This window comes from Formica exsecta, unplaced genomic scaffold (genome assembly GCF_003651465.1).
Source record: "Formica exsecta isolate Colony F162 unplaced genomic scaffold, ASM365146v1 scaffold37, whole genome shotgun sequence".
In the NCBI taxonomy this organism is placed as follows: domain Eukaryota; kingdom Metazoa; phylum Arthropoda; class Insecta; order Hymenoptera; family Formicidae; genus Formica; species Formica exsecta.
This window is the reverse complement of record NW_021850941.1, coordinates 82586-108546: the sequence shown is the minus strand read 5'-3', so window position 1 is coordinate 108546 and position 25961 is coordinate 82586. Positions and strand designations below refer to the sequence as shown.

The following is a 25961-nucleotide window of genomic DNA, read 5'->3' as shown; positions in this document are numbered from 1 at the left end:
AGTAATTTTAAAAAATATATTACAATAAAAACTTTTTAACAAAATAAAGGATATTTCATGTAGCAAATAATCATCAATAATTATTATCAAAAAATAAAGTTCTTTCAGATTAACTTAATGTATCATAATACAAAGCGAAATAAAAGCACTCGTATTACTATTTTTGGAATCGCCGTGTGATTATTCGAGAAAGGATTGCATTACACGAAATCCAAAATATTGTTGATAATTTATTAGTTATACAATTTTCGGAGATATATGTATATCAGTCAGATATTTTATTATTCAACAAAATATAACAACCGACATAAGCTTCAAACTTAGTTGAATAGATTAAGATAATGTATGGTATACGATGTATTTTGTATACATATTAGACAAAGTCTAAAAATTTTTTTACAAAAGCCTAGTACACACAGAGTTACAAAGTCTAAATTAATGCAGTATAGTGTTATTGCAATGCTGATTAATAGCCAAATGATCACGGAACCGTACTAACGCAGAATATAACTTGTCTTAAAATATACTGTATCAGTTAGACCGTTTCAACATCTTATTGTAAATAATAATCTCCCCAACTAAATTTATATAATATTCTTTTATATCATCAAAACACATATTTGATGAAAAAATCAAATATCTAACGTAATTTTTAATAAAAAGACGATTGGCAACATATAAACAACTTATTAAATATATAGAACATGTGTAACTTATCCACTAATATATATTAACGCAGTATAAAGCAGGTACGATTAACTTAAATCAGCTATTTAACGATATGTCGGGGCAACGTATTATTTACAATTACATAATATGGCGAAATTAATTTAATTAGGCAGGGCGATTTAATTACGTGTAAGAAGTAACTTTGCAAGTATAATTATGTTTATGTAATATATATAAGGCCCTGTAATAACTTGCTAAACTCTAAGCTTATTGCTTTACAGTGTAAATTGCAATTTAACACTGATTCTGCTTCGCAAAGGATAATTGAACGCAGTGAATTGATTATTTATAATTCATAAAAGATATCGATTCGTGAAACACACAATTATAATCACTTTTTCGGCGCCAATAAACGGATCACAATTTAATTAGCTTCAACGAGCCGACATTACTCGTCGCGTGTTTCTCTGCTTTGGTATTCCTTTGCATACTGTGCTCTTGCACTTCTGTAAGTGAATAATTATACTGTTTAATTAAATACGCCGATGTGTATATATATTATATTCCTTATTCTAGATATTTATATAAAAGTACAAAACATATATGTTTGAGGCAATTATCATGAAGCATTTTACACGTTAGGCGATATAAGTTGTATTAGATATTAATCGAATGCTAAAGAGTATGTCAATAAATTTCAGAGTCGGCTAAAATGAGATTCGTGATTTGATTATAATTTGATTATAATCGAAATAAAAACAAAGGATTGAAATAACGTACATTTTAAGAATCTTTTGAATACAAATATATGCTACCGTTTATGTGTTAATAGATCTATAATTACATAAATTTTTTCAAAATCGACTTACGCGCGTGCATAAATAAAATTTATTTATCGAATTTAATATACGTTATAATAGCAATTCTTATAAATATTGCACATATTGAATCTAATATACAGAAAATTTAGCCGACTCCTTGTGATTATTACAATGTATAAGTGCCTGATTTTGCGTGCTCGTCGCAAAAATATGACAGTGCATTATAAGAATATATTGGTATAGAGCAATGACCAAAGTTGAAAGCCGAATAGGATTGAGTATCAAGAAAACTACGTTACAGCTTTAATAATGGAAAGGTTACAACTACATTAGCGTGACTGTGAGAATTTTGTAAACTTGTACAATTATTTGAAGAAAAATACTGTAATATAGTATCGCAAAAAAAAATTTGATCAAGAAAAAAATTTATCAATCGTTTTTAAGGCATGATACGTTTATACAGACGATTATCTACCTGAGATTTTAATTGCACTTTAATTTTTTTATTGCACGTACAAGAGCACAATGTTTGAGCTTAAATGGATATTTATTTAAATCACTATTATTATTATTTTTATTATAATGATTACATCATGACATGACATAGTTCTAAAAATAAAATTTGGTCATTGCGTTCTTAACATTATTATTACCAAGTGCAACACACTTTCTAGACTTTGCCGAAGAATTTCATAGACGTTAATTATGTTAGTACCTGAAGAGAAATGATTCAAGAGATGGAAGCACATATAGTATATATTCGTTGATAAATGCCGAATAATTAAAGTTTCCCGAGTTGTAGAGTACAATCTTAGATATGAAACTTTGACTATTCGTAATTACACTGCTCTCTTCAAAAATCGGCAGCGTACCGCATATCACCGAGGATATACTTTGACATGCTTTTCAATCGCCTGATACAATATAGCAAAAATATTGTGATCCGTGTGCGTTCTTACACCATGACCTACACATAACGCATACATGCGTGACAACAAATATGTATATGCACTTGACATAATTGGAGATGTATAGTAAATACTAGAGTAGAAGATATATCGCGTTGCAAACTGGCGTAGGCGATGCGGTGAGAAATTCGGCCCTGTAAAGATACCTCGCAAATAGCATACATGAATATATCGGAATGTATATGAGAGTAACCGCAAGCTCTTGAGACGATCCGCGCCGTCTTTCTTCCCTTGCCAACTCACCGAGCGTAGTTGGAAAAAAGGAATGTATCGTGCGCGAAAATTACGTGAATTACCGTCCTTATTACGGTAATACGAGCTGCCACGTTTCGTCGCGTCATTTAACACACCGATTGATCGACGTGTTCATCGACTTGAGAATATCGAGTGCTCTTATATGGTATATACGCGGCAAGATGTGATAGCTGTGTGCCGGAAACCACGATATCAATTTCGCATGTGCGCCACGCGTGCGAGCAGCCCGAGAGGTTGCGTGATCGCATGATTAGGCACTACGTGCTCTTAGGCCAGCGACCGACGTGAGAGGCTCGGCTCCAATGGTGGGCTGCGGTACTTGGCCCGAATGTGCAGGAAGCTGTCGTGCTTGGTGCCGCGAGCGGGGGGCGGTGTGCTCTCGCGGTTAAGAACCCTCACCTGACAGGGGTCGTGCCTCGCCAGGAAATGTTCCAGGGTATCCCATCCGCCGCCTACTCTCACCATCATGTGTCTCCCCTTGAGAAGCTGCGAACACGTCAGCGCCGCGGTCGTTAACGGTTGGCAGGTTTACAGGATCACCGCGACGTGTTATGAATAAAGAAAGAGAAGAAAGAGATCTCGAGATTTTCGGGCAACAACTCTTAAATAACAAGGGAGTACAGCTCTGTAGTGTACTCGAGGAGAAGTAAAACTCGAGGAGTTATGAATAAAAGTAAAAAATTCGTCTTTAAAATTCGTGTATTATTGATAGTATATAGTTTTTTTGGTAATTTTTTAATATTATAAAATCATGATTTATATAAAATGTCAAAAGATATATACGTACCCTGATGAAAACGTTACGTCCCGCAATATGATAGCGGCCTTCGCCGACTTTGCGCACTTTCAATTTGGAGCACTTTTCCGAAGGGCATTGACAAAGTCTCTGGACGGCCTCGGTGGCTCTTCGCACCTGTAGACAGAAAAAAGAAAAAGAAGCATGCTATGCGGTCGAAGATAATGCACTTAAAACGGAGGGTATATTTAGACGATCGTTTCTGTGCATCAAGCCGCCGCCTTCGTTGTTGCTATATGGATGAAGGGCGATCGATCATGTCACGCGAGATAAATCGCTTCGACGTGTCGTCTCAGAGAGGAGTAAAAAGAGTCTAAGATACGCTGTGGAACTTCCGCCGTTAGGCATGCAGGTATTTGAGACACGTGCGTGGAAAACGTGCGCGAGAAAACGCCGATTCTCCCATCGTTCTTTCCTCCTTCATACATTTTTTTCCTCTCGCACGATAATAATTATAATGCAGCGCGAGACGGGACCCATAGGACCAAGATTTTCTCAACGACACGCACGAGATACGCGATATAAACAACGTGCGTAGAGAACGTTGGCGAAGTAACATCAACATTAATAAGGAAGATATAAATTATTCAATTTTACCCGCATATGCATTTTCCTTCATGGAACAAGCAACATTTCTGCATTGTATAATATCGCTTAAATTCTTGAATATCGGAATTTTATTCCTGAGAAAAAAATTAATTTTTATTTAATCGTGATACTCTTATTGGAAATTATTAGATACGACGCGATACAGAGTCATGTCGATGATAAGATAATAATATCATTGAATGGAGAAAACAGAGAGAATTGTAGTTCGGAACTTGAAATTCTCAAAGTATCTGCTATTGAAACTTCATGTGAAAGTGGGACATTTTGCTTACGATACCTTGCGATCGAGCTCTGTTATCGGGCCAGTGTGCTCCGGTGGCTCAGCCGGCGAAGGTGATGGCGAACTCGACGGCGACGGCACTTCATCCGGGTCCTCGGCGCTACCGCGAGACCAGTCGTCCTCGGTAGTGTCGCTCGGCACGCCGTCGCTTCCAGTCGGGCCGTTGTCGCTAACGGACCTTCGCATTTCAGGTTCATGCGTAGCACCAGTCACGGGATCCAACCATCGTGTGGCCGTCGTCGCAACTTCGGATGCCGAACTAGAAAGCATTACGATTCATAATAAACTCTCAAACGCTTTCACAAAATATTCCAATTCTCCGGTAAAGAATTTAACATTGGCAATGAATTCAGAAGCGTGTATCTTTTTGCATTTTATTAAAATCGCAATAATCGGTCGATTATACAATTTGGAAGATAAAAAGAAATCACATAAAAATGTAAATGAGATGAGAAATAATACATTTCATGGTCGGATTTTTAAAACGTGTCGACGATAGTTGTGTATGCCAATTGCCAGTAAAAAATAAATCATAATTATTTATATCTATCTACGGTAAAATATTATGATCAGTTACGTAATGGCCAGATTAAAAGGATAAATTTTATCTAAACAATTCAACAGAATAAATATTAATTCTGATTATTCAGCATAACACATAATGTAGCGATTATCATAACATTTTTGGCATTGGTATCGTAAAAGTTTTGCATACTATAAAATTTAGCCACTCCTACGAGAGTTACGTTACGACTAATACAAGGTCTCCTTCTCGGTAACACCTCGCAAAATTGCCCATTCAGGCAGCGGTTGTTAACCTGACGGAGAAATCTATTGTCGTAAACGAAGCGGAATATATATATCTCGAATTATTGGACGTCGTTCTAAATGCGGTGCGCGTAAGCGAAACAGAAATTATGCGAGCGAATAACTTATACATGCCGTAACGGTTAAGTTTCAGTTTCTTCCCGCAACATCATCGCTTGTCGACCGTTACGTTGTACGCAACGCGTTGAAGATACATAGGATCGGTTGCGAGATTGTTGGAATTACATATCAGAGAATGACCAAGCAATCTGATATTTGAAAATTTCAACTATATATGGACTTGAAATATACAGCTTATTTACCTGCTATGTTTGATCTTCTCCGGCGGTCTGGGAGTCGCGGTCGGTGATGGCGATTGGAGTTGCCAAGAGAGGCTGCTGTGAGATATACCGCTGTCCGACAAACAGTGAAGATCTCTTTCTTGTTCCGCCGCGATTTCCCTCTCGAGTTGCACGAGTCCGGGTGGTTCTAGAGAATATCTGGCCGCCAGTCGTGCGACTTCCAGTAAACACAGCACTACGTTCCGTGGTTGACCGTGTAAAACTGTAAAGAGATCAATCATACCACATATGCATTCTGGCCATATATATAAAATGACAAGATTTAACATATATTCTTATTAATAATTATCTATTATTGTATTCAAGCCAACGCGATCTTGCAATAATATAATAAGATGTATCAACTTTTGTTTTAAAAACGACCTTCTCGCTTAATTACGCTATTATGTCATTTATGTAACTGCATTGTTTTCGATGACAATTAAAGCTGATCAAGTGAGAAAACGTTCCGATCTTCAAAGAGCCGTGGATTCGCTCTACTTTCTTCAAAGTCGCGCGCAATCGGCGCGGCGATTACTCTCGCTTCGCGACCGCTCCGGATTTGCATACCTCTGGATCATAATTTATACGACATGCACGTCCACCGCAGGATTGCGCGCGAGTCGATTACAGTGTTTTTCCTAATTACCTCCCATCAACTTAAAAGTGGGTACGCATTTAAATCGCGTCTCGTTGAAAGTCGTCCGATAAGATAAGCAGCGATGCGCAGCGAGTCTCTACTTTATTCGCATGCATTAAAATTAATTGCGCCGAGCTTTACCGAGATCGTCACTTTCGAAGAGGAGATTCTCGTGGACACCCAGCCGCCGGCAGAACTGTATAAAGTTCTCCATGTTGTCGCGAGAGAAGAAGCTGCGACGCGCAGCATTTTCCCAGCAACGGCCACGTATCACAGGTATCGTCTGCAACAATAATTCTCCATATTTTTTTTGCAAGAATAGAAAGAATTAAAAATTTTTATTATTATTATATCGAAACATGTTTTCTCCAAATAAAATTCTAATGATACATTACATATTTTTAGGAATAATTAAATATTATTGTATATAAAATAATATCGCAAAAAAAAAAATTTTATTTATGACGAGTACATTATGTGTTTTAATGCAAAAATATAAAGCTGAAAATGACCAGTGATATGCTTACTCCTTTAGCTCGTCCAGCTTCTATCGCGGATCTCGCTTTTTCCTGGATAACCCTTGCCAGTCGACACACAATCACGCCATTATCAAGTACATCGAAGAAATTGTCACCCGTTATATAATCCACATCTGAAATTCGAAAATTGCAGAATTAAGTCCGTTTCTTATATCTCTCTTTCTCTCGTCGCATTTGTAATAATCCGCACACGCACATACACGATAATATATCTGTCGACATAAACTACAAGTAGCTTTCAATGACACACTCAAGTGGCTCGATAAAGTGGTACATTATAACGAGAAGAATAATCCATCGTTCAAGCTTATTCAGCCTCTATCAAACTGTTTGTGCAAATTATTATACTTCGTGTGTGTGTGTGTGTGTGTGTGTGTGCGCCTTGTTTTCTTGATCGTTATAATTATAATTCATTGATTATAATAAGCGAGTTTTTATAGTAAAATTTATGAAGCTAGAATTATATCAATAGTCGAAATTTTTTTTTTGCAAATTTGCAAAAAATCGCCGTTCAATATAATCGATAAGCAATATAATTGTAGTTATGGTGCGTAAATATACGCAATGGTAATTCGCTCGGATTATCTGTATCAGATTTCGATCAGCCAGCCAGGTTTAATCGATCGAAGAGAAGCCTGTTTAAAGAAATAAATTTACCTCGAGTAATCGCGCAATAAATCAGTAGCATGCGATGTTCAAGGACGAAGCGTTTAAAATCAGCGATCACAAGATCGAAGACCGAGAAGAGAATGAGATCGGCTTAAGCTGTTCCATCTTTTGCGAAATATCTCGACTTTCGTCACGTCTCACGATTTCCGAAAAAAAGGTGATACTTTGAAAGTCGCGCGTCAAGAATGTCGATCTGACACGACGGGTCAAGCGAGAAGCAGTCAGGTCCCGATACTCTCACGATAGGTCGAGTCATGCGTGACTGTAAAATCATTTTAGTTTCGTTCACTGCTGTAAATACTAGCAGATCAAGGACACACGTTCTACTTTTTCGAATAATAAGACTTTCCAATATTCATTTCAAATTAAAAAGAGATGAGATCTGACAGATATTTAATGAATTATGGCTTTCTCTGGGAATGAAGCAACCGATTTTTTTTTGCCCCAGCACAGATTCTTGCAAGAAATCTTATTTTTTCTTAAATTAGATAAATTATCTAATCTTTTCTGTATGAAGAACTCTCTATTTTCATCCTCTTTATTTAACATTGATCATGTGCATTAATCCATCTCTGCTCATGATTACCTATTATCAATTATTGTTCCTATCACTTGTCTCTTCTCCTCATACCTGTCATAAATCTTACAAAACAGATTCTAACAAGAATCTTTATTTGTCTTAACAAATTATTTAATTTTCCCCTCAAAGGCTTTTATTTCTTTTCTTCTATTCTCCAGCTTTCTTTAACACGTTCGTTAATCATTTATGTTAATCCGGGTCTATGCTATCTATTATCATCTACATTATCTATTATTGTCTCTTTCTTACATTCATTATTTCTCAGCAGTTCATGCATGAATGCAACGACATGGTAAACGATAGAGCGAGCGTATGTGCGCGCCGATTTGAGCTCACCATCAGCCGTTATCCATTATCAACTCCCGCTTCGATCCGTTATCTCCTGTCTTCAGGGTATAAACGAATGTAATAACACTACGATCGTTGTCTGATTATATATCTATCATACAGAAGATATTGAGTATATATCTATCAAGCTGAAGATACTAGAGCAATTGAATTTCACCGGATATATAGACACGATTCAAATTGTATTCGAAGTATTTCGAGAAAGCAAATCTTTCCTTTCTCGAAATACTCTGCGATTTTTACTTGTTCGTTTTTCGTGTCAAACGTGCGTATTTACGTGATTTATTTTTATTACTCATCGTGCATTCATAATTCCGAATTCTTTACCGTGAAATGTAGAACGTGAATGTGTTACAGAAAATTGTACAGCTATCAGAATTATCAAAGTAAAACATATCGATTATATTTAAATCAGAGAAATGCTTAAATTTTTTATAACTAGAAAGATTTATAAACGAATAATAATTTTGTAAATTTAAGAATGATATTTAGATTATGCAGTCATACTTTTGAAAATACTTATATTCCGTTTATACATAAAAGAACACATAATATAAAAATCCATTATGTCCCACTTAAAGGCACTTCAATTAACCCGAATATCAATATCTTTGGTACAGTTTCTCTCCCCCTCCCCCTCCCCCGTGTGGAGTCACCGATCAATGAACAGATCTAAGGAAAACTCACAGGGTCGCCGTGACATGATCAGACACCTATATAGATATAGAGCGGACACGATGGGAAATAGGAACTAGGTTGGGCCCCGGCACAGCGATAGTATTTCGTAGATATAGATGGTAATGAGAACCCGCGAGCTCGTGACTCGATCTAGTAACAACAATAGGGTTGGCACCGGGGGCACGACGAAAAGAACGCGGGTCTGTGGCACAGAATCCATCACGTGGCACCGACCACGTGCATCGGGATTGCGGATAAGTCATAGAAATAGGGGGTCGACTTCCCGATTCTCCGTAAAAATGAAGTAATTTTTAAAAAATGATGAGGAAATATACCTTTCTTTAAATAATATTTTTATAAATTTTTAAATCTTAGAATCTTTAGAAATGATTCCCTATAATACAATTAAAAAGATACACATTCTCTATCTCTGTTTTATATAATTATTTAAATATCATAAACAATTGGTATGTATGGAGAATATCGCGTAAAATCTTACTCTTTTTTTTATTCGATGAATTTTCACTGGATAGAAAATGACTCTTATTGGTTAAAAATTATTGATTGAGCGTACATAGACTCGGACTCTCGAGCACGTACACGGACGCGCGAAGAGTTCCCGCCGTGCGGGAACTCGGTCACCCGGAACTACGTAAAGCGACCATGTTCCCCGTCACTGGGCTAAGATACATGTCCGTGGCATTACGTCGTTGCTTGTCTGCGACACAACTTTAGAACATCGTTTTCCAAAGCGTCGCCCAAACGGATCCGCTGAGGTCAATATCCGTAAGAATCGTATGCAATGCGTGAATCCGCATATGGAATCGAGGAAACGATGCGGCGAATTGCTCGCGGTATCTCTCTCGTTGTCAGGGAAACTCTCCTCGAATATCTAAACGTAGAAGTTATGTGATCAAACGTAGTTTCGACAATATCTCGGATGCATTCATATATCGCGCAGAATTCCTCCTTTGTTTCACGTTATAGGATAATAAATTCTACATACACAATAGCTAACACCGACAGATCGTCGTGTTCTCAATATGAGACAATTTTCAACGATATTGTAACAAGAACTGTCCGAACAAAGCTCGTAATCTCTCCGTCGATTTACATTTTCCATTGTTATTTGCGCTATTTACGTGTGATGATAATATAAATTGTAAGTTCTCGAAGTACAAGATCGTAAATTAAGAGTTGAATCTTATTGTTAGTAAAAAATCAGAGATTGAAACTTGAGAACTAAAAGTAAAAAATTGATAGACGAGTTCGCGTATATATTTAAAAAAAAAAAATTAGTTTATTATGGATTTTTTTTAATTTTAAACTTTATAGCCTTATCCTTAGATCATGCTGACCGTGATTTTCCGGCACATCGGTTCGAGATGACGGTTACACGGCACTGATTGGCACGGTTATCGATCATTGGGTTTCGAGCGAGTAAAATACGTTGCATCTCTGACTCGAATAAAGATATATACGGTTCAACCTTTGCTTGGGCTGTGCATAAATTTCGCGACAAGTTTATAACCGACGACGAAAGCGAAAGGAAGGACTTCCCTCGACTTTTATTGGTAATGACGTCCGCCCTTCATCCTCACGCGAGATTGCTTAACGCCTGAGGCTTCAGGCAATTACTGTGCACCGTGACCCGTATTTTCGTTAAATCCTTGATGGCACTGTCATTTCATTTTAATGCCGAACTGGCTTCTCTTAAGGGCGATACTCTTGTATTTCTTTTCTAACCGTTCTCGAGAAACGTGTCTCGATTACACACCGCAACACATATATCTATTCCGTTCACTCATGTCATAGGGCGAGCTCAGCGAGAGAATATAGCGGATATTTTTAAATTATTTGCTACGCAATATACCGGCGGCAAGATAAAACGGCACGAAGCTCGATCACGATTTGCTCGGAAGCATGCCCCTGCAAACGGTGCATATCGCAATCTGGATCCCACGATAAATCCGATCGAGTCCACAACCGTGAACGCGATCACCTCTACGTCGCGCTTACATCGACGGAATAATCGGCAACGATAAATTAGCGCGGTGCGATTCGAAGGTTTCGCTTTCTGATTTACGGCTGGTTGAGCCATCCGCAGCGCGTGCCACGGCAATACCGCCGCGATTTAAAAGACGGTATCGTCGCACATCGACGATCGTCGTTGTTCCCCGCGGATGCGCAAACGTATTAGGAAGGCGTACGCCCATTATGCGTAATGCGGCTTTGGGTGCCCCGTGATGAAGGGAGTAGAGAAGAAGTGGCACGAAGAAAGAGGGGTGCCCGGCTGACTTCCGGTTGAGTCACAGAGGCTTTGCAACTGCCAAGAGACGCAGGGCGCGCGTGGGTAACGAAAGACTGTCGTTTTATTTTTTTCACGTCGCCAATCATGCTTTGGCAACCTTTGAATTTCAATGAGAAGATTCAATGAAAGAAGTTTCTCTGCATCTTCATTTTATATATAAGCCCTTTAGAAAGAGAACTCGTCCGATATTGCGGCTACATGAATGTAAGTTACAATAAGATTATATCTCTCGAGCCTTCTCTCAATCTTAATTTGATTTATATCAGATATTTCCACGAATCAATATGCATATAAAATACGAGTAATCATATAAAATCAGTCACATTAATGTTTTAATTTTAAAAAGTTATCTTTTTACACATATCGCTTATTTTAAATTCTAATCTTCCTAGATATTCTAAAAAAAAAAAAACCTGCACGAGTAAATCTGTTCGGCAAACAAGCTCGGATGAGCAAACACTTTTACATTAGGGACGAGCGGTCGAGCGAATTTCAACCTTTCCCACCGTCTTTGGAAACTCATTAAATGTCTTTTTTCCTTTACCAGCTCACGCCTCGTTGAAAGTATCTCTTTCAAAACTATGCTTAAATCGTTTTATTAAATACAATATGCCATGTAAATAACTTAGCAACAAAAACGCGCTACATTTTTTTTCCTTAAAGATATTTGTAAAAAAAAGCAAAAACATTTAAGATTCTAATTCGCACGCTCAAAATGCGAATAATCGATATTGTCGCAGATTATACGTATGAACATATACATAAATTCATACTCAAAGGGAAAGTTCTCTCTCGAGTTAACTCCAAAATTATATACCAGCTAAAGAAAAGGAAAACAATTTGCAAAATTGCAGCGCATACATTACGTTCGCATAATGTGTGTGAAGGAATATGGTTTCTTCGCGCACCTTCGGTGCACAATAAAATATCCCTTGTATTCTTTAAATACCATTAACATTCGTATTCGTATTCGAGCGAATAAATAAACCCAACATTTTCATTGTCATCCATTCAAGAGAGAATCCTGGAGAATCATTAAACGTGCATTTAATATATCAGCTTTCGCAGATTTATTTAGTGTACTAAAATTTTATTGTAAACGTTACACACACGTATCATTTGGCATTAATTTAATATTGCTGAGTATCTCTGGTAATATGTCAAAGATCGATGTATTTTAAGCGACATAATGTAAACGAATCTCGTAAATCATACTCGTATATCGCCTTATCCTTTTGTGGCTAAATATACGTACACGTTGGATGTTCGTTTACGTATCGTTCGTTTTTCCCGCATCTCGCTCGTGTCGCAATCTCTCAGGGTGGTCCACATCCTTGGAGTTGGATTATTCGAGGCCGCGTGAAAGACCACACTCGTTCTCGCACATTCCGTTTGCCAAACTATATTCGCGACAGCACGCATATTTTATATACAAGCTTATATACATTTTACTTAATCATTGATACGCTTAATCGCATACACGAAGCAACGTGCAATCAGAGGTGAAAGTATTGCAAAGCGACAATCGTAAGTGAATCAAATTATGTAGAAACGAATCATTCAATAAATGTTTTCATTGTTAGTTTTTCATTCACGATGCAGTTCAATTATATGCGATATAACAGGAATTAATGATACTTTATCCTCTTTATCCCGGCGTGTTCTAATATCAAAATCGATCTTCGCGAGAGATATACGCCACAATTTTCAATATTATTCGTCAAAAGTGTAAACTCAGAGCGGAAAGTCGATGGTAGTTCAGTGAAAAGTCTGCGTTGCGAATGTTTGTTACGTGAAAGACCACGTCGGAATTGCTACTTTCTGCGACGCTCGGTACATCGTAGCAGTTCTATTTTACGCATCAACTCGTATTCGTACCGTATTAGGAAACTAGCAGTTCAGAAAGGCGGTCATATGCGCGCCTGGAATTAGATAGACATCGGACGATTTCCAGTTCCTCGTAGAAAAAGAATCACGGACTACTGCTCTTTTCGTCATTCAACTTTTCTCTCTCGTTGCACTAAACACTAAATAATTAAATATTTTTAAGATATCGCATAAATTACTTTTAAATATACGAATATAGCTATTTAAGAAAATATGATGCGATATATTCGCACGACATTACATTTACTATCTGATAATTTATAAAATAATAGAATGTATTATATGTAAAATATTATTATTATATAGTATATGTATGATAATATATAAAATTATTATACACCGATAAAAATGATAAATTTTATTTTTAAACTGAAGCGACTACAAGTTTCAGTCATGAACAGTACGAAACGGTAAAATTGAAGGACTAACTGTCGATGATTTCTTGATTAGATAGTTTCAGTAAAAAACTTTTATGGCACTAACTTCGTGGATTTATTTTGGGAATGCAGTTTGTGTCTTCACATGTAATTTAATAAGTTGCGGAAATTTTCACCTATTTTAAATTTCTTAAATTTAGTATCAATGAAATATATCCTATCAAAATTTATGGGGCATCTCGTTTCTTTAAAAATATGCATAATAATTAAATAAGTTAATAACTACTTATTAATCCTCCCCCCCCTCCATCTCTACTTTTTACAGTTATTCTTGAGATAATTATGTAATCATTCTTCACATATGGCTTGTCAAATGGATTTGTAGAATAATTAAATTTTTTATAAAGCAATATACAGTTATTTGACGCCATCCTTGAAAACTTTTGCCTCGTCAATGTAAGTTTCGTTAAGTTTTACGCATATGGCATACACATTTTTGTGTAGTCGTTTGATCAACACGCGATGAAATATAAAATGAAATATTATGAATATCCTTTCCCACGTCGCGCCAGATGCTAACTTTTGTGTGGTTCTTACATATCAAAGCGTAAGGCTTGCACACGCACACTACATCCCGTGGTATGACATAGACCGGCACTTTTTAAAGTGACTTCACATCAGCAACGCGAAAAAAAGGTAGATGGCCAAGGATGGCGCGAAAGTACAATTGTTACACGACATTACGCCACATTGATTTCTTTCTGCACCTTACGTTGCACTCACGATCGAATTAAAGAAAAAAAGTAGCAAGATTAGAACTCTAATAAGCTTTACGTAACGTTTTCTCGCACTTAATTTATTTTTTTAGAATATTGAGAACTTTAATAAATTTTTGAAATATGTGAAAAATAAAATAAAAATAAATATATATAATAGAATATACTAAAAATTTTTTATAAATATATACAAATAGAATAAATATACTAAAAAATTTCATTATATTACTTTTTTAAATATAAGTGCAATTTTTCATAACAATTTTTGATATATTCAACGTTAATAAATATTCGGAATTGTTGAAACGCTTGTCACGATTTTCTCAAATAGTGGTTATTGCAAAAGTCGAGGTCTTGATAACTTGCATGAAAATAATATGTCAAAGATAACACGCGATACACTGCTTTGTCATGGCAAACTTCGCGTGATACGTACATCGAAATGACAAAATTGCAAATGCGAAACCATTAATTTGGAATAAGCGATTGGTAGGAAGAGTTTTATTTCGTATTCTATTGAAAAGCTCGAGGTAGAATACACTCTGACTCATGCTCTGACTTTGGCCTGCGAGTTTGCAGGCTATAGATCTGCAAAAGCTATCCACTTTCCTCATAAATCAGCGAAACTAATATCTAACGGTTATCGAATTTTCTCACGAAACGATGCTCGCCGACCTTGACGATATCACGAGCCTTGTTCATATAAAAAGGTTTCTTGTCGATCGATACTCATTTCACAGAGATACGCTCTGTCTATAATAAAACGATGTATGGTACTCACTTATCGTCTTGTTGATCCAATCGGCCAGATCTTCCTGAAGCGGTATCAGCTGGCGACTCTGCGCCGAGTGCAGTCGCTCGTGATAGAACTCGAACTCTTCCTCTTCCGGCGAGGGTCGTGGCACATCGGCGCGATTAAAGACGGAAACCGAGGACGGACCCCAGCTACTGCGGTACCGAGTGTGCTGAGAAGATGGGAATCGATTGGCGTACGACATCATGGAGTCGGTTCTGTAGAGGGTCCTGGCGCTGCACGTCGGATCCTCCTTCGACGCTTCTCTCCTTGCTCTTCCCGGGTCCTCTTCCAGGACCCACTTCACTTTCTTCGACAGTTCCCAGGCTATTTAAGAACGACTTCGTGCAGGAACGTACGCCTCGCGATTAAATGCCGCCTGAGAAACAGGAAGAGACTATCGTTATCACGAGATGGAGTCGCTTTCGAAAATTGAAAGTACCGTGAAAGCAAGTCGAAAACGAGAGTACGATGATAAGATGTGACACGAAACCTTCCTTGGAAGAAAAAAGAAAAATTGAGAGACAAGACGATAAACATGTCTCGCATTTATGCGCGCGAGAATTCTCTACGACTCTACGATTTCTCTGAGAAGCCATCACGATGAGATTTCATTTCCGTTGACTAAGGGCTCTTCTTTAAGTGCCTCGTCTGCTGTTATCCTCAGAGCTATAAATTTAAGACGCAGACTGACTGAGGATAGCTTGAAAAATATCGCTTTAAACATAGAGCATACACATAACTTCATGGAAATCATGAAATTATAATTCGTATGATCGAGCGATTGTGTGTAAAAGTAAAAATAAATTCGAAAAGATAAAAAAATATAATTACGTAAGAAGAAAAATTATTTTATATTATTAATTGAAAATTATATATTTTCATAAGGATATAGAATCTGTATATGCGAACGAGTAATGATTGGTCATTATGTCTATATTTATTGTTACTATTAAGTGCTTCGATTCTCTCTATGAAAAAGTTATATGATAAAATACAAGAGATCGAATAATTAAAGAACAAAGAAATCTGAACAACGCAATATCGAGCACAAACTGTCTACCAACTCACAAAAGATACGAAGTGGATACCATTTTGGATTCTGTAAAATATTAGCACATAACATCTTTTGAACGAGGCTAGCGTTATTTTCCGCTTCCAAAGGAACATATCACCTCGGGACATGAAGCGATTAACAACTCACGCACCAATAATTAATTAGGAGGCCTCTCCATCTTTTTGCAACAGAAAGAAACGTTTCTTAATGATAGTAATGCCTCTAATTATACCGTATATGTTTGCGCGCGATTTATGTTTAAAATTAATATATTAAAGCATGACACACACATGTTTAAAGTTAAAATCTATCTCATTCAACTACTCGAATATTTTAAACGACAGGAACGAGAGATCGAAGATTATAATTATTAATCGCGTCACCAAAAAAAAAAAAAAATGTCAAAATGCTAATGTAAGAGGTACGTATCAGCATCTCTCGTCTAGAAAACAAATCACTGCCCAACATGATGTTCACGGACAAACCTACGAATGTCCTTCGACATCGATACATCGGTATCTTGACACAGCTGTCTCTATCCTGTTACCGTAACGCAATATATTACCGCGTCGAGATACGTATGCGAGTTTCTCAGATTCGTGGGTATTAAGAGCAACTCACTCGAAGAGAGACGACTTTCTTATCGAAATTTCTAGCGAGACAAATGATGGCGAGCGACAAGTTTGCGAAACCGGTGAAACTCAGCGTGCAATCGACAGATGAGATTGTCACTGCGCTTGATGTGCTTGCAATCAGCATGTGGCACGTGGGCGCGAAATATCTTCTCACATACGTCAGTAGACATCCTCATAAATCGCGCAAACACACGCTGATCGATAAATCAATCCCTCGCGTTTTTTATTAATAGTATTTTCATTATAATTATGTCAAATAAAACGAATGCTAAACAACGTCAATTCTCTTTAAGGTAAACAACATAGCTTCCATTAATTTCTGACATTCTATCTATCGTAACATGACAAGATTGCTATAATAATATAGCAATCGTTTGTCATACGTATTCTAATATTTAAAGTCTGTTCAAAAATTTAAAACCAAATAATTAACACTACCTTATATATTACGTACAGTAACAATGTTATAAATTGAAGAGAAAATGTAGCAATAATTTTCAATGGACTGATAAATGAGGTTGTAAAAGATACGCGCAATATTTCTCAAGTAGTCGCAACGCATTGTAGATTTTCTATAACTACATACAATTACAGCCGTTTTCGAAAGAAGAATCTGAGAAAATTTATATAAATCTTTATATATTTAATTAATTTATATAAATTTATATAAAAAATGATAAAAATTTATATAAAAGTAATAGTCAGATTTATATAATACTTCGCAAAAAAAAAAAGAAAAAAACGGACATGAGAAAGATCCCTTGCGTAAAGATTCCTATATACGGCATACAACATGACGAGCTCAAAGACCACTAGTATAGCGGTATACGTTACAGACGCTGAGCATCTCGAGTTCCTTAAGTCGAACGCTGTTTATACGCACCAGCCAACAAGAAAACGCAACGTACACATAGTTATCCTTGACTAAAGATTCGTCTATCCATGTAGGGAATAAGCCCGCTCCCAAATTTGGACGAGTTTATCTTCCTGATGCCTTTTTAAGCATGTAGTACATATTAATTTCGGATTATAAGATCTATCGAACGATTTAAAACTTCTCCACTTCCCGACTTCATTGATGCTCTCAAAGACATCATTCATGAGGCCAGTATTGTAACTGTCGGCATACAAGTAAACGAATGATTTAGTCAACTCGCAATATATTTTACGATGATATGTTAATATACTATTCATCAAAGCGATAAATAAAACCAAAATTTATTTAAATATGTATGATATGTTTAAGTATTATATTTTATTATCTTTTATAGTGAATATATAACATCGCAGGTAGATTATAATAGCAATCTAACTGCGCTAAAATTAATCGATCAGATTATAAGATCCTCTCATCATCGCTCGAAAAATAAAATGATAGAGACTGATGCGCGTACCATTAATCAAGTTTTTATTTTTCACTAGATACGTAACGCTCGCCTACAGGATGACATAACTTTATCGCTTTATACGTTTATGACCTTTGCATTAATTTGTGAACACAGTTGTGTTGATCTCTCGATATATCCAACAGTTTGAAATAATTGCATACTTATCGCAGACATAACGATATTTCACACCTACATTCAAAAATTACCATATCAATCTTAATAGGCAGCTGTTGATAGTGTTTTTCATTTTGATGGAAATAATCGTACGCGCGAACGATATGCGAATAATATGTAACGCTCTGTAGAGTTTATTTTAATAAAAATATATATCGTTCGATTTATAGAGCGCGACTCTATGAATTGATTGACGAGATTATTTTAATTGACGTATATTGCATATAATTTGAAAAAAATATTTATTAATATACTCTCGTTAGCATTTCAAAGTTTCCCACCAGTTAAATATATCTTGCTGAATGATATAAAAATCTTCATTAAAAAAAAATATAGCCTATTTCACGCTAAATTAATACATGAGACCGTCTATTTTGCATCAATTTCCATGACAAATTTTAAAAAATTTGTCCCATTTTTAATCGCTACTATCGGATCGATAATACGAACGAGAACAATCAGTACGAAAATGCAGTCGTACGTGAAAGGAAGTTGATAAAATAATAATGAACTGCGACATGGTCCATTACCCGATCAAAAAAATCGAATTGGCGCATTATGCGTCAAAGTCCGTGCCCGAAGTCAACGACCGTCGACAACAATCGAGTTTAATCGGAGGATGAGCGGCGAATTGGATCGCCATTAGAGACCTCAACACGCGTATAACCGCACTAGATTAACTGTGTGGCAAAAGCTGGGCGTCCATCATCGCGCGTCCGGCTCGCGAGCGCGTGGGCGTCTACTCATTACGAGGAGACACGTGTAACACACTGACATCGCGTGACAATCTCTCGACGATGGTCCTCGACAGATCTCATGGACAATTCCGAATAACATAGCGGAGCCATTTCAAACAGTTATCTATCGTATATTTGCGGTGACTCACTAATATTAATGATACATCCGTTTGTTTATTCGTCTTTTGATTATCGATATTAATCACCAATGTCTTATTTACCATCGTTAGTTCAACGCATCGTCAAGCCATCCATTAACAACAGAAGCCATTTAATTATCTTTAATTACTACCAGAGTAGAAACCAATTTTTTATCATTAATATTTTATCATGTGTGGACATTATGATAATTATGTTTTCTAAATGGATACTTAGCTATTTTCTGTTAGCGTTAGTACGATAAGCTACAGTTCCGACATGATTTACGCGAAATTTACACAGAAAGAGAGAAAGAGATTTGCTAGGTCAGCTCTTGCGCGTTTCTTTAGTCGTTTTACTTTTTGCACAGTTGTAGCTCAATGCTGCGTGTAGGTGGTCGTTACGCGAGAACATACTGTCATAAAATGTTCCTTAAAAGGAGCCGATAAAGTCGCGGTCACTCGCATCATAAAAAGAAAAAGCGACATCATATGTTGTGTCGGTCAGATTACAGAAATTTCGTACAGTTATATATGTACACGTATATGCAGCGCTATATATATATACGAACGTGTTTTATGTAAAAATTATTTCATACGTTATTTACGTATATATATATATATTTATTTTCTCTTCTAATTAAAAAAAATTAAAATAAATAGCAAGTGTGTGTGTCAAATATTATATAACGTAAACAAATTTTCGGTATTATATATTTAGTTACACATGACATATGTATAGAATAATCGATGCGTGCTTCCATATATTGGATTATATGTCATACATAGGTTTTCACGTAATGAAAATCGATATTCGATATCTCACACACGCAGTTTGCCAACTACTCCTATCGAATATGCGCGCGCGCGCGCGCGAACCTAGCGCATTCAAAATATTTTATATGGATATGTTTGTATGCAGCATTAAGAAAATTATTCACTAGTTGCTGCAATTGTACGCACAACTGTTGCTCTTTTCCTGTCAGATAGAAAGTAGCTTTACAAAACTGCTTGCACTGGTTCTAATTAAAAATTCTGCGCTGCGAAGAATTATTGAATAGATCTTTCTGAAATTAGCATAGTGAACGTCGTAGAATGCGGTGGACTGCATCACTATCTTGACAATTTTCTTTCAACTTTCGAATATAGATAATTTCAAAATTTCTTGTATAATTTATCACATAGGAATGTCCTTGCAGCTACGACGTATTTACCGTTAACGATAATCTTATATGATCTTTCATAAATATCGATTAACAATTTCCTAAGAATATTTAACATAAAAGAGGAATTTTTAATATCCCAAAATATATATATATTTTTTAGATCTATCAGTAAACATATTTTATGAGAGATTAACAGTATCTTGTATCAGAATATGAATCCGATAAAATAACTACTATAAAAATTATTATTGTACTGGAGGAACTTTTCGTTTCAATAGCAATCACAGGAAAGAGATCAAAAGAATGTATAAAAATATAGTCGGCAATGCATCGCGAGTTAATTAAAACGCACAAACAGAGCGTGCCCGTCCAATTACTGTTCTCGAAGAGCATACATCTATGGCTGGTTTGTCCAACGCACTTAAAAAGTACTGTCGCGAGTTGAGTTTCATGCCGAGAGACAACAGATTTCCCTGTACAAAAGATGCGGGAAAACTAAGATAGAGTAATGTTCAGCATGTGGGTCACATCTTTGCGACGAAAAAAAAAAAACACGAGAGAAGTTCTGAGCGATAAGAGAATCAAATTCATACGCGTATAACCGTAACGTCGGCTTTCACTGCCTTTAATCATAATTACACCCGTATATCCAAACGCACGTGGCAGTTAACGGATGATGAATGTGTCATCGTACGGTTGCAGGGAATATACTTTTTATATTCTTTTTATATTCTGAAGAAAGATTGATGAAGCACCTTTCTTTTTACACGCGTCTCAGACACGTGTCTGACGTGATGATCGTAACAGATATTCGTATGTGTGAAATAGATTCGTCGATTTTCATTAAGAGATCGCCAAAAGCTATAATATTTTACTAATTAAATGCCGCTGCACATACATATATGTATCTGGAACGTTTTATGAAATTGACCAACGACGCTAGAGACGAGTGTTTACTCTGCAATTTACTTATTTGTTTGATTACGACGATGTACACCGGAGTAAATTAAGTGTCATCGAGCTTAGGGGAAGCGGATGGCGATAAGATATTTTACGCTCCGATTATTGCACTAATAAAGCGCAGTTATTTTGCTTTTACGAGTGCGGTTTCGCGAGTACAAACGGGAAGTTAACTCTTAGGAGCGCGTATTTCTAGAAGCGAGGCGGACTCTTGGTGATCCCTTTCAACGCGTTTCCGAGAGCGGCAATCCACGTAAATTAAAAGAAACAATTCCCTCGAGGCGCGGTAATGCGCCGTTAGCGGTAATAAGATTGAGGTAATAAGTGATCGTTTTGGAGCGTGACCATCGCGCGTAGGAGTGTTTGTATATACGTATATACGTTGTAATGCATGACGTTCCACAGGTAATAAAATCACGCGCGCGAGCGCGCTCGAGAGAGCCAAAGCAGAGACAGGCGCGTGCGGTGCACCGGAGATTCTCCGCAAACGAAATTCGACGTCTGTTCCGCCATCGGCGCGAAAGTCCGCGAATTAGCATAAGCCGTCGCGATAGCGGGAAGTCATCAACGCCTTGCATTTCCGGCGAGAGAAAGCCACGCGAGAAGACGCCGCGCGCGTTCTTGTTTTCGCTTTATTTCTTGCATCAATCACGTGGATCATGAACAAGATACGGCGATGATAGCGATAACGCGGAAATCTTGCTGAATTATGTTCGACACTTGTCATGTGTTTGTTTCTGTTGTGATTCTCCCAAAGATATTCGATAGCGATAGCGACATGCACTCATTAATCTCGGTATAAATCGCCTGATGGCTAATAGATCGATATAATTCGCTTTCGAATAAAACGTCTACATTTCAGGGGAGAAAAATTATCGGAAGAAAAAAATATTAATATTTATGTATTATTGAGGTATCGTAAGCATGTCTAATACCGAAGCCGGTCAAAACTAATATGAAGCACCGCGTAGTTTAGAATATTTCGCTCTGTAAGTATGTTTCTAACGTATGCATTTGCGTAATAATTATAATATCATAAAAAATATATTTTATATTTTTAATAAAAACAGCATATTTTTGCAAATTAGGTCACAACCATCTGTAGCAGCGCGATGCAATTTATTAAATGCACCGTATGCGATGCAATGTTATAATAGTAAAACTGCTGATGCGCTTTAATGCCCACATGGTACATCTCTTCCGGGAAATGATTTTAAAATTGTACACACAAATGAAAATGCATCTGACACGATACGCGCCTTCGATATTATCGTCGTTGATATCATCACAGGTTTCGCACTTTGTAATATTATTACCAGCTGTTACAGGAGATAATGACCGTGCTTAATACGTTTTAACGGGCTCGTGGCAATAAGCGGCTCGCAAATAAAGAAAACGGGGCTCGAAGAAAGCTTCCTTTTTCGCTTATACGCGATTGAGAATAAAATATTTTTCCACGAGCTAAACTTTAGAGAATTTTGCGAACAAATGCTTTTTAGACGGTGAGTTTTTTTAAATTATCGAATTACAGTGATTAGCTAATTTGATGACAGCGTTAATCATTAAATATTTATCATTGTCGCTTTTAGATATCTAATTTCTCTTCAGGTTGTACAAACGTCGCACGCTTTAAGGGTAAGCTTAATTGCGGCAAAGATGACAAAGACGAGTCGCAACGTACGTATACACGAGGTATAATAGCAGATATACTCTCGTCTATATGCGGATAATGAGTTTCGCGGAGGCAGGCCGTTGCCTGACGCCTTAGAAATAATTTAATGACTTTATGTCGCAGTGCGTGCACATCGAGATATGTTATTTAAGCTTCATTCTGCGAGAGAGCCGGGCAGTCGTTCGTCAAATTGTCGAGAAAGAGGGACAACTATATAAAAGACAGATCAATAAAAAAAGACTAATTATCAAGAAACTTTTATCGCAATTGTAAAGACTTTAAGTATGCAGAATTTAGAAAACGCGCGCGTTTTTGTTAATGGATAATCACATTAGAACAATGATCATTGTATTTTAATAGCGAAACATCAAAAGTTGCAAAAAATTATTTATTATTATAAATTTTTTTAAATTAGCGATTTAAATTAACTAAGGAATTGAAAATACATAAAAAATTCTTGATTTTAGTTAATTTTGATTTGAGAGAGCCTTTACTTTTATAGGGATTTAATTGTCTTGGCAAGTACCTTGATATTTAATTGTCAAGATAATTAATGATGAAAATTAAGAAGTTGAGAAAGAGAAAGATAAATAATCACAATCTATTCAATTTTGATTGAGAAAAAAAACTCGTGATAGAGTCTATAATCGAGAGAAAGTGTACGATGTCTAAGGAGAACTTGGCATGCTTTTTCAACTACGTGTTTCGAATAGTGTCTTATACATGTCACAGAAAGTTATTTCCACTTTTATTATGAAAGTGATAAACGGCCTGCGAAGAATAATGAATTTCATATTCGAAGTAATTAGCTCTCTAGAGGAACATATGCTACTGCGAAACAATACACATACTGGTTAAACATATCGCTTCTCACTTTCTCAAATAATTGATAAGAATAAATATTCAGCTTGCAGTTCTTGCATACACTTCCAAAATAAAAAAATACACGACGAAAAATGTGCCGATTATGTAATATATACTCCACAAAACATTTTAATATTTTGCAACATATTTGAAATATACATCATGTTGCAATAGGTTTATGCTTGTTATGCTTACAGAGGCGAAATCAAACGCGAATATATTATTAAAGCTATAATTAGAATTCATTATATGGCTTCATTAACTTCTGCTACTTATCAACCGTTTTCGCAGAATTGAGAGATACTCAATTTTCCGCAACGTGCAGACACAAATATTGATTCGCGATTGCAAAACCAAGATATACGTAGAATGATATAGCATGCAACAAACGAACACCTTAAATTACGTATCAAGTTATTTTGATAAATATAAATATAAATCACAGAAACATTGCTAAGAATTATTTCCAAATTAACTTCAAAATGACATACTGTCTCTCAATAACATAGAATAGTACACACACGCGCAAAGTTTACTTACATTAGTAGTAATATACAAAATACACAAGAAATGCTCCAATAATATAATCAACGATGTAAAATTTTCTTTTAAAATTAAATTAGCTCCTTTTCTCAAAAGATATCTACATTTTTTTTTTTGATATTCACTAATATTGCAATAATTTATATCTGTTAATAATTTATATAATTCTACTGTATCGTAGAATATTATTAAAAATCTTTCACATTTTTGCACACAGTTGTTTGCGCGAGAATCTACTCATGATGACTGCCTTTTTAAAAACGTTATCATTATTCTCGCTAATAAGTCTCGCTTATCATGTGTATAAATTTTGCTTGTCCAATGTCAATAAACATCGATTTTCATCGCGCGTCGGAAATAACACTATCAAAATTTCACATCTGCGAAATTAGCCGGTCGCTTACCTGAGGAACGCTCGTGAGGAACATTGCTCGTTGGCGTCCCTCGTTCGCGAATTCACTGCTCTGAATCTCTCCGAATTCTCTTTCATTCACTTGATAATCGGGTACTTCGTGCTCCGACCGATCCGTACACGCTGAGCATCCGATCACGACTGCAGCCCTTCAATACCGGCGCTTCAAAAGAGCGAACTCGCGAACGAGAAAGACGGAGAGGGAGATATCGTCGACAGAGATCTCTGCCCCTACCACGTCGCGCACGGAAAGCAATTCTGACAGCAGCTATTGTACAGGGTTCGCACGGAATGCAGGACGAACCAGGATGACTAGAGATACTTTATCCTTAAAATGGAAAGATCAGAACCTCTATTGTATTTTACCTGTACCTGAAATATCGGCTATACTACCGTAGGTCGAATTTTTGGGAGCTTACAATTAGTTGCCCATAGTTATTTTTTTAGTTTTAAGATTAATGGTTATTGGAAATCCTGTTTGACAAAAATCTATTTTAAGATCTTTTCACTTAAAAATTAAAATTAAAATAGATTTTCTATATTGTTTGATAATTTTGAATGTAATTAAAAATGTATTTGCACAAAGAATAATACGAGAGAGAATTTAAACAAGTCGCGATCGACTAAAGGTGTTATAATAAGCTTCGCTATCTTAGCTTATTTGATATCGCGACGACGACGTCTCGAGTATCTTCTCCAAGCTCACTGAGTAATATTGATATTTGTAGCACTTTGCTACGAGATAATAACGAAGTAAAAGTACAATAACGAAAATTAGAAACCAGAGAAGATGTAAAGTACGTGCGATTACTCACGCTACATCGAGTTTTTTTCGGAGGGTAGTGAGACACCCGTGGTTAACGACGCGTTGAGCGTATCAATCGGCATCACGAATCCTCCGGGACTGCCAATTCTCCCTCGTTAATTTTTATTATCTCTTCTCTCGCCGCCGTTTCTCGCTGCCTCCCTCGTCGACAGATACCACGTGCGTGCCGCCACCGACCCGGCAACCGCAGACCGTAAATATACCCGGTGCGCGTTTCGAGCCGAGCGCATCGGAGCACTGCGTGCA

At 36.6% G+C, this 25961-nt stretch overlaps 1 protein-coding gene across 2 annotated transcripts; it reads right to left on the bottom strand.

Annotated features, from left to right (window-relative positions):
- Window positions 1-213: 213 nt before the first annotated feature.
- LOC115239268 (growth arrest-specific protein 2-like) lies at window positions 214-25609 on the bottom strand. Of its 2 annotated transcripts, XM_029813708.1 has the most exons (9): window positions 24882-25607; window positions 15133-15523; window positions 6714-6838; window positions 6328-6469; window positions 5529-5769; window positions 4396-4657; window positions 3501-3626; window positions 3113-3199; window positions 214-1175 (listed from the first exon to the last, which is right to left on the bottom strand). In XM_029813708.1, the coding sequence occupies exons 2-9, from the start codon at window positions 15350-15352 to the stop codon at window positions 1104-1106; spliced, it is 1275 nt and encodes a 424-aa protein (XP_029669568.1). In that variant the 5' UTR covers window positions 15353-15523; window positions 24882-25607; the 3' UTR covers window positions 214-1103. The 2 variants fall into 2 exon arrangements, with proteins under 2 accessions (XP_029669568.1, XP_029669567.1); XM_029813707.1 differs by having other exon boundaries at window positions 220-3199; window positions 24882-25609.
- Between the last annotated feature and the right edge of the window lie 352 nt (window positions 25610-25961).

Excerpts from the sequence above, each read along its gene's own strand:
- LOC115239268 (XM_029813707.1), bottom strand. The coding sequence starts at position 15,352 with ATGATGTCGTACGCCAATCGATTCCCATCTTCTCAGCACACTCGGTAC. Across the intron at positions 4,658-5,528 it reads GAGAAGATCAAACATAGCAG|TTCGGCATCCGAAGTTGCGA; the intron begins GTAAATAAGCTG and ends AATGCTTTCTAG. Across the intron at positions 3,627-4,395 it reads TAACAGAGCTCGATCGCAAG|GTGCGAAGAGCCACCGAGGC; the intron begins GTATCGTAAGCA and ends TTCTGTCTACAG.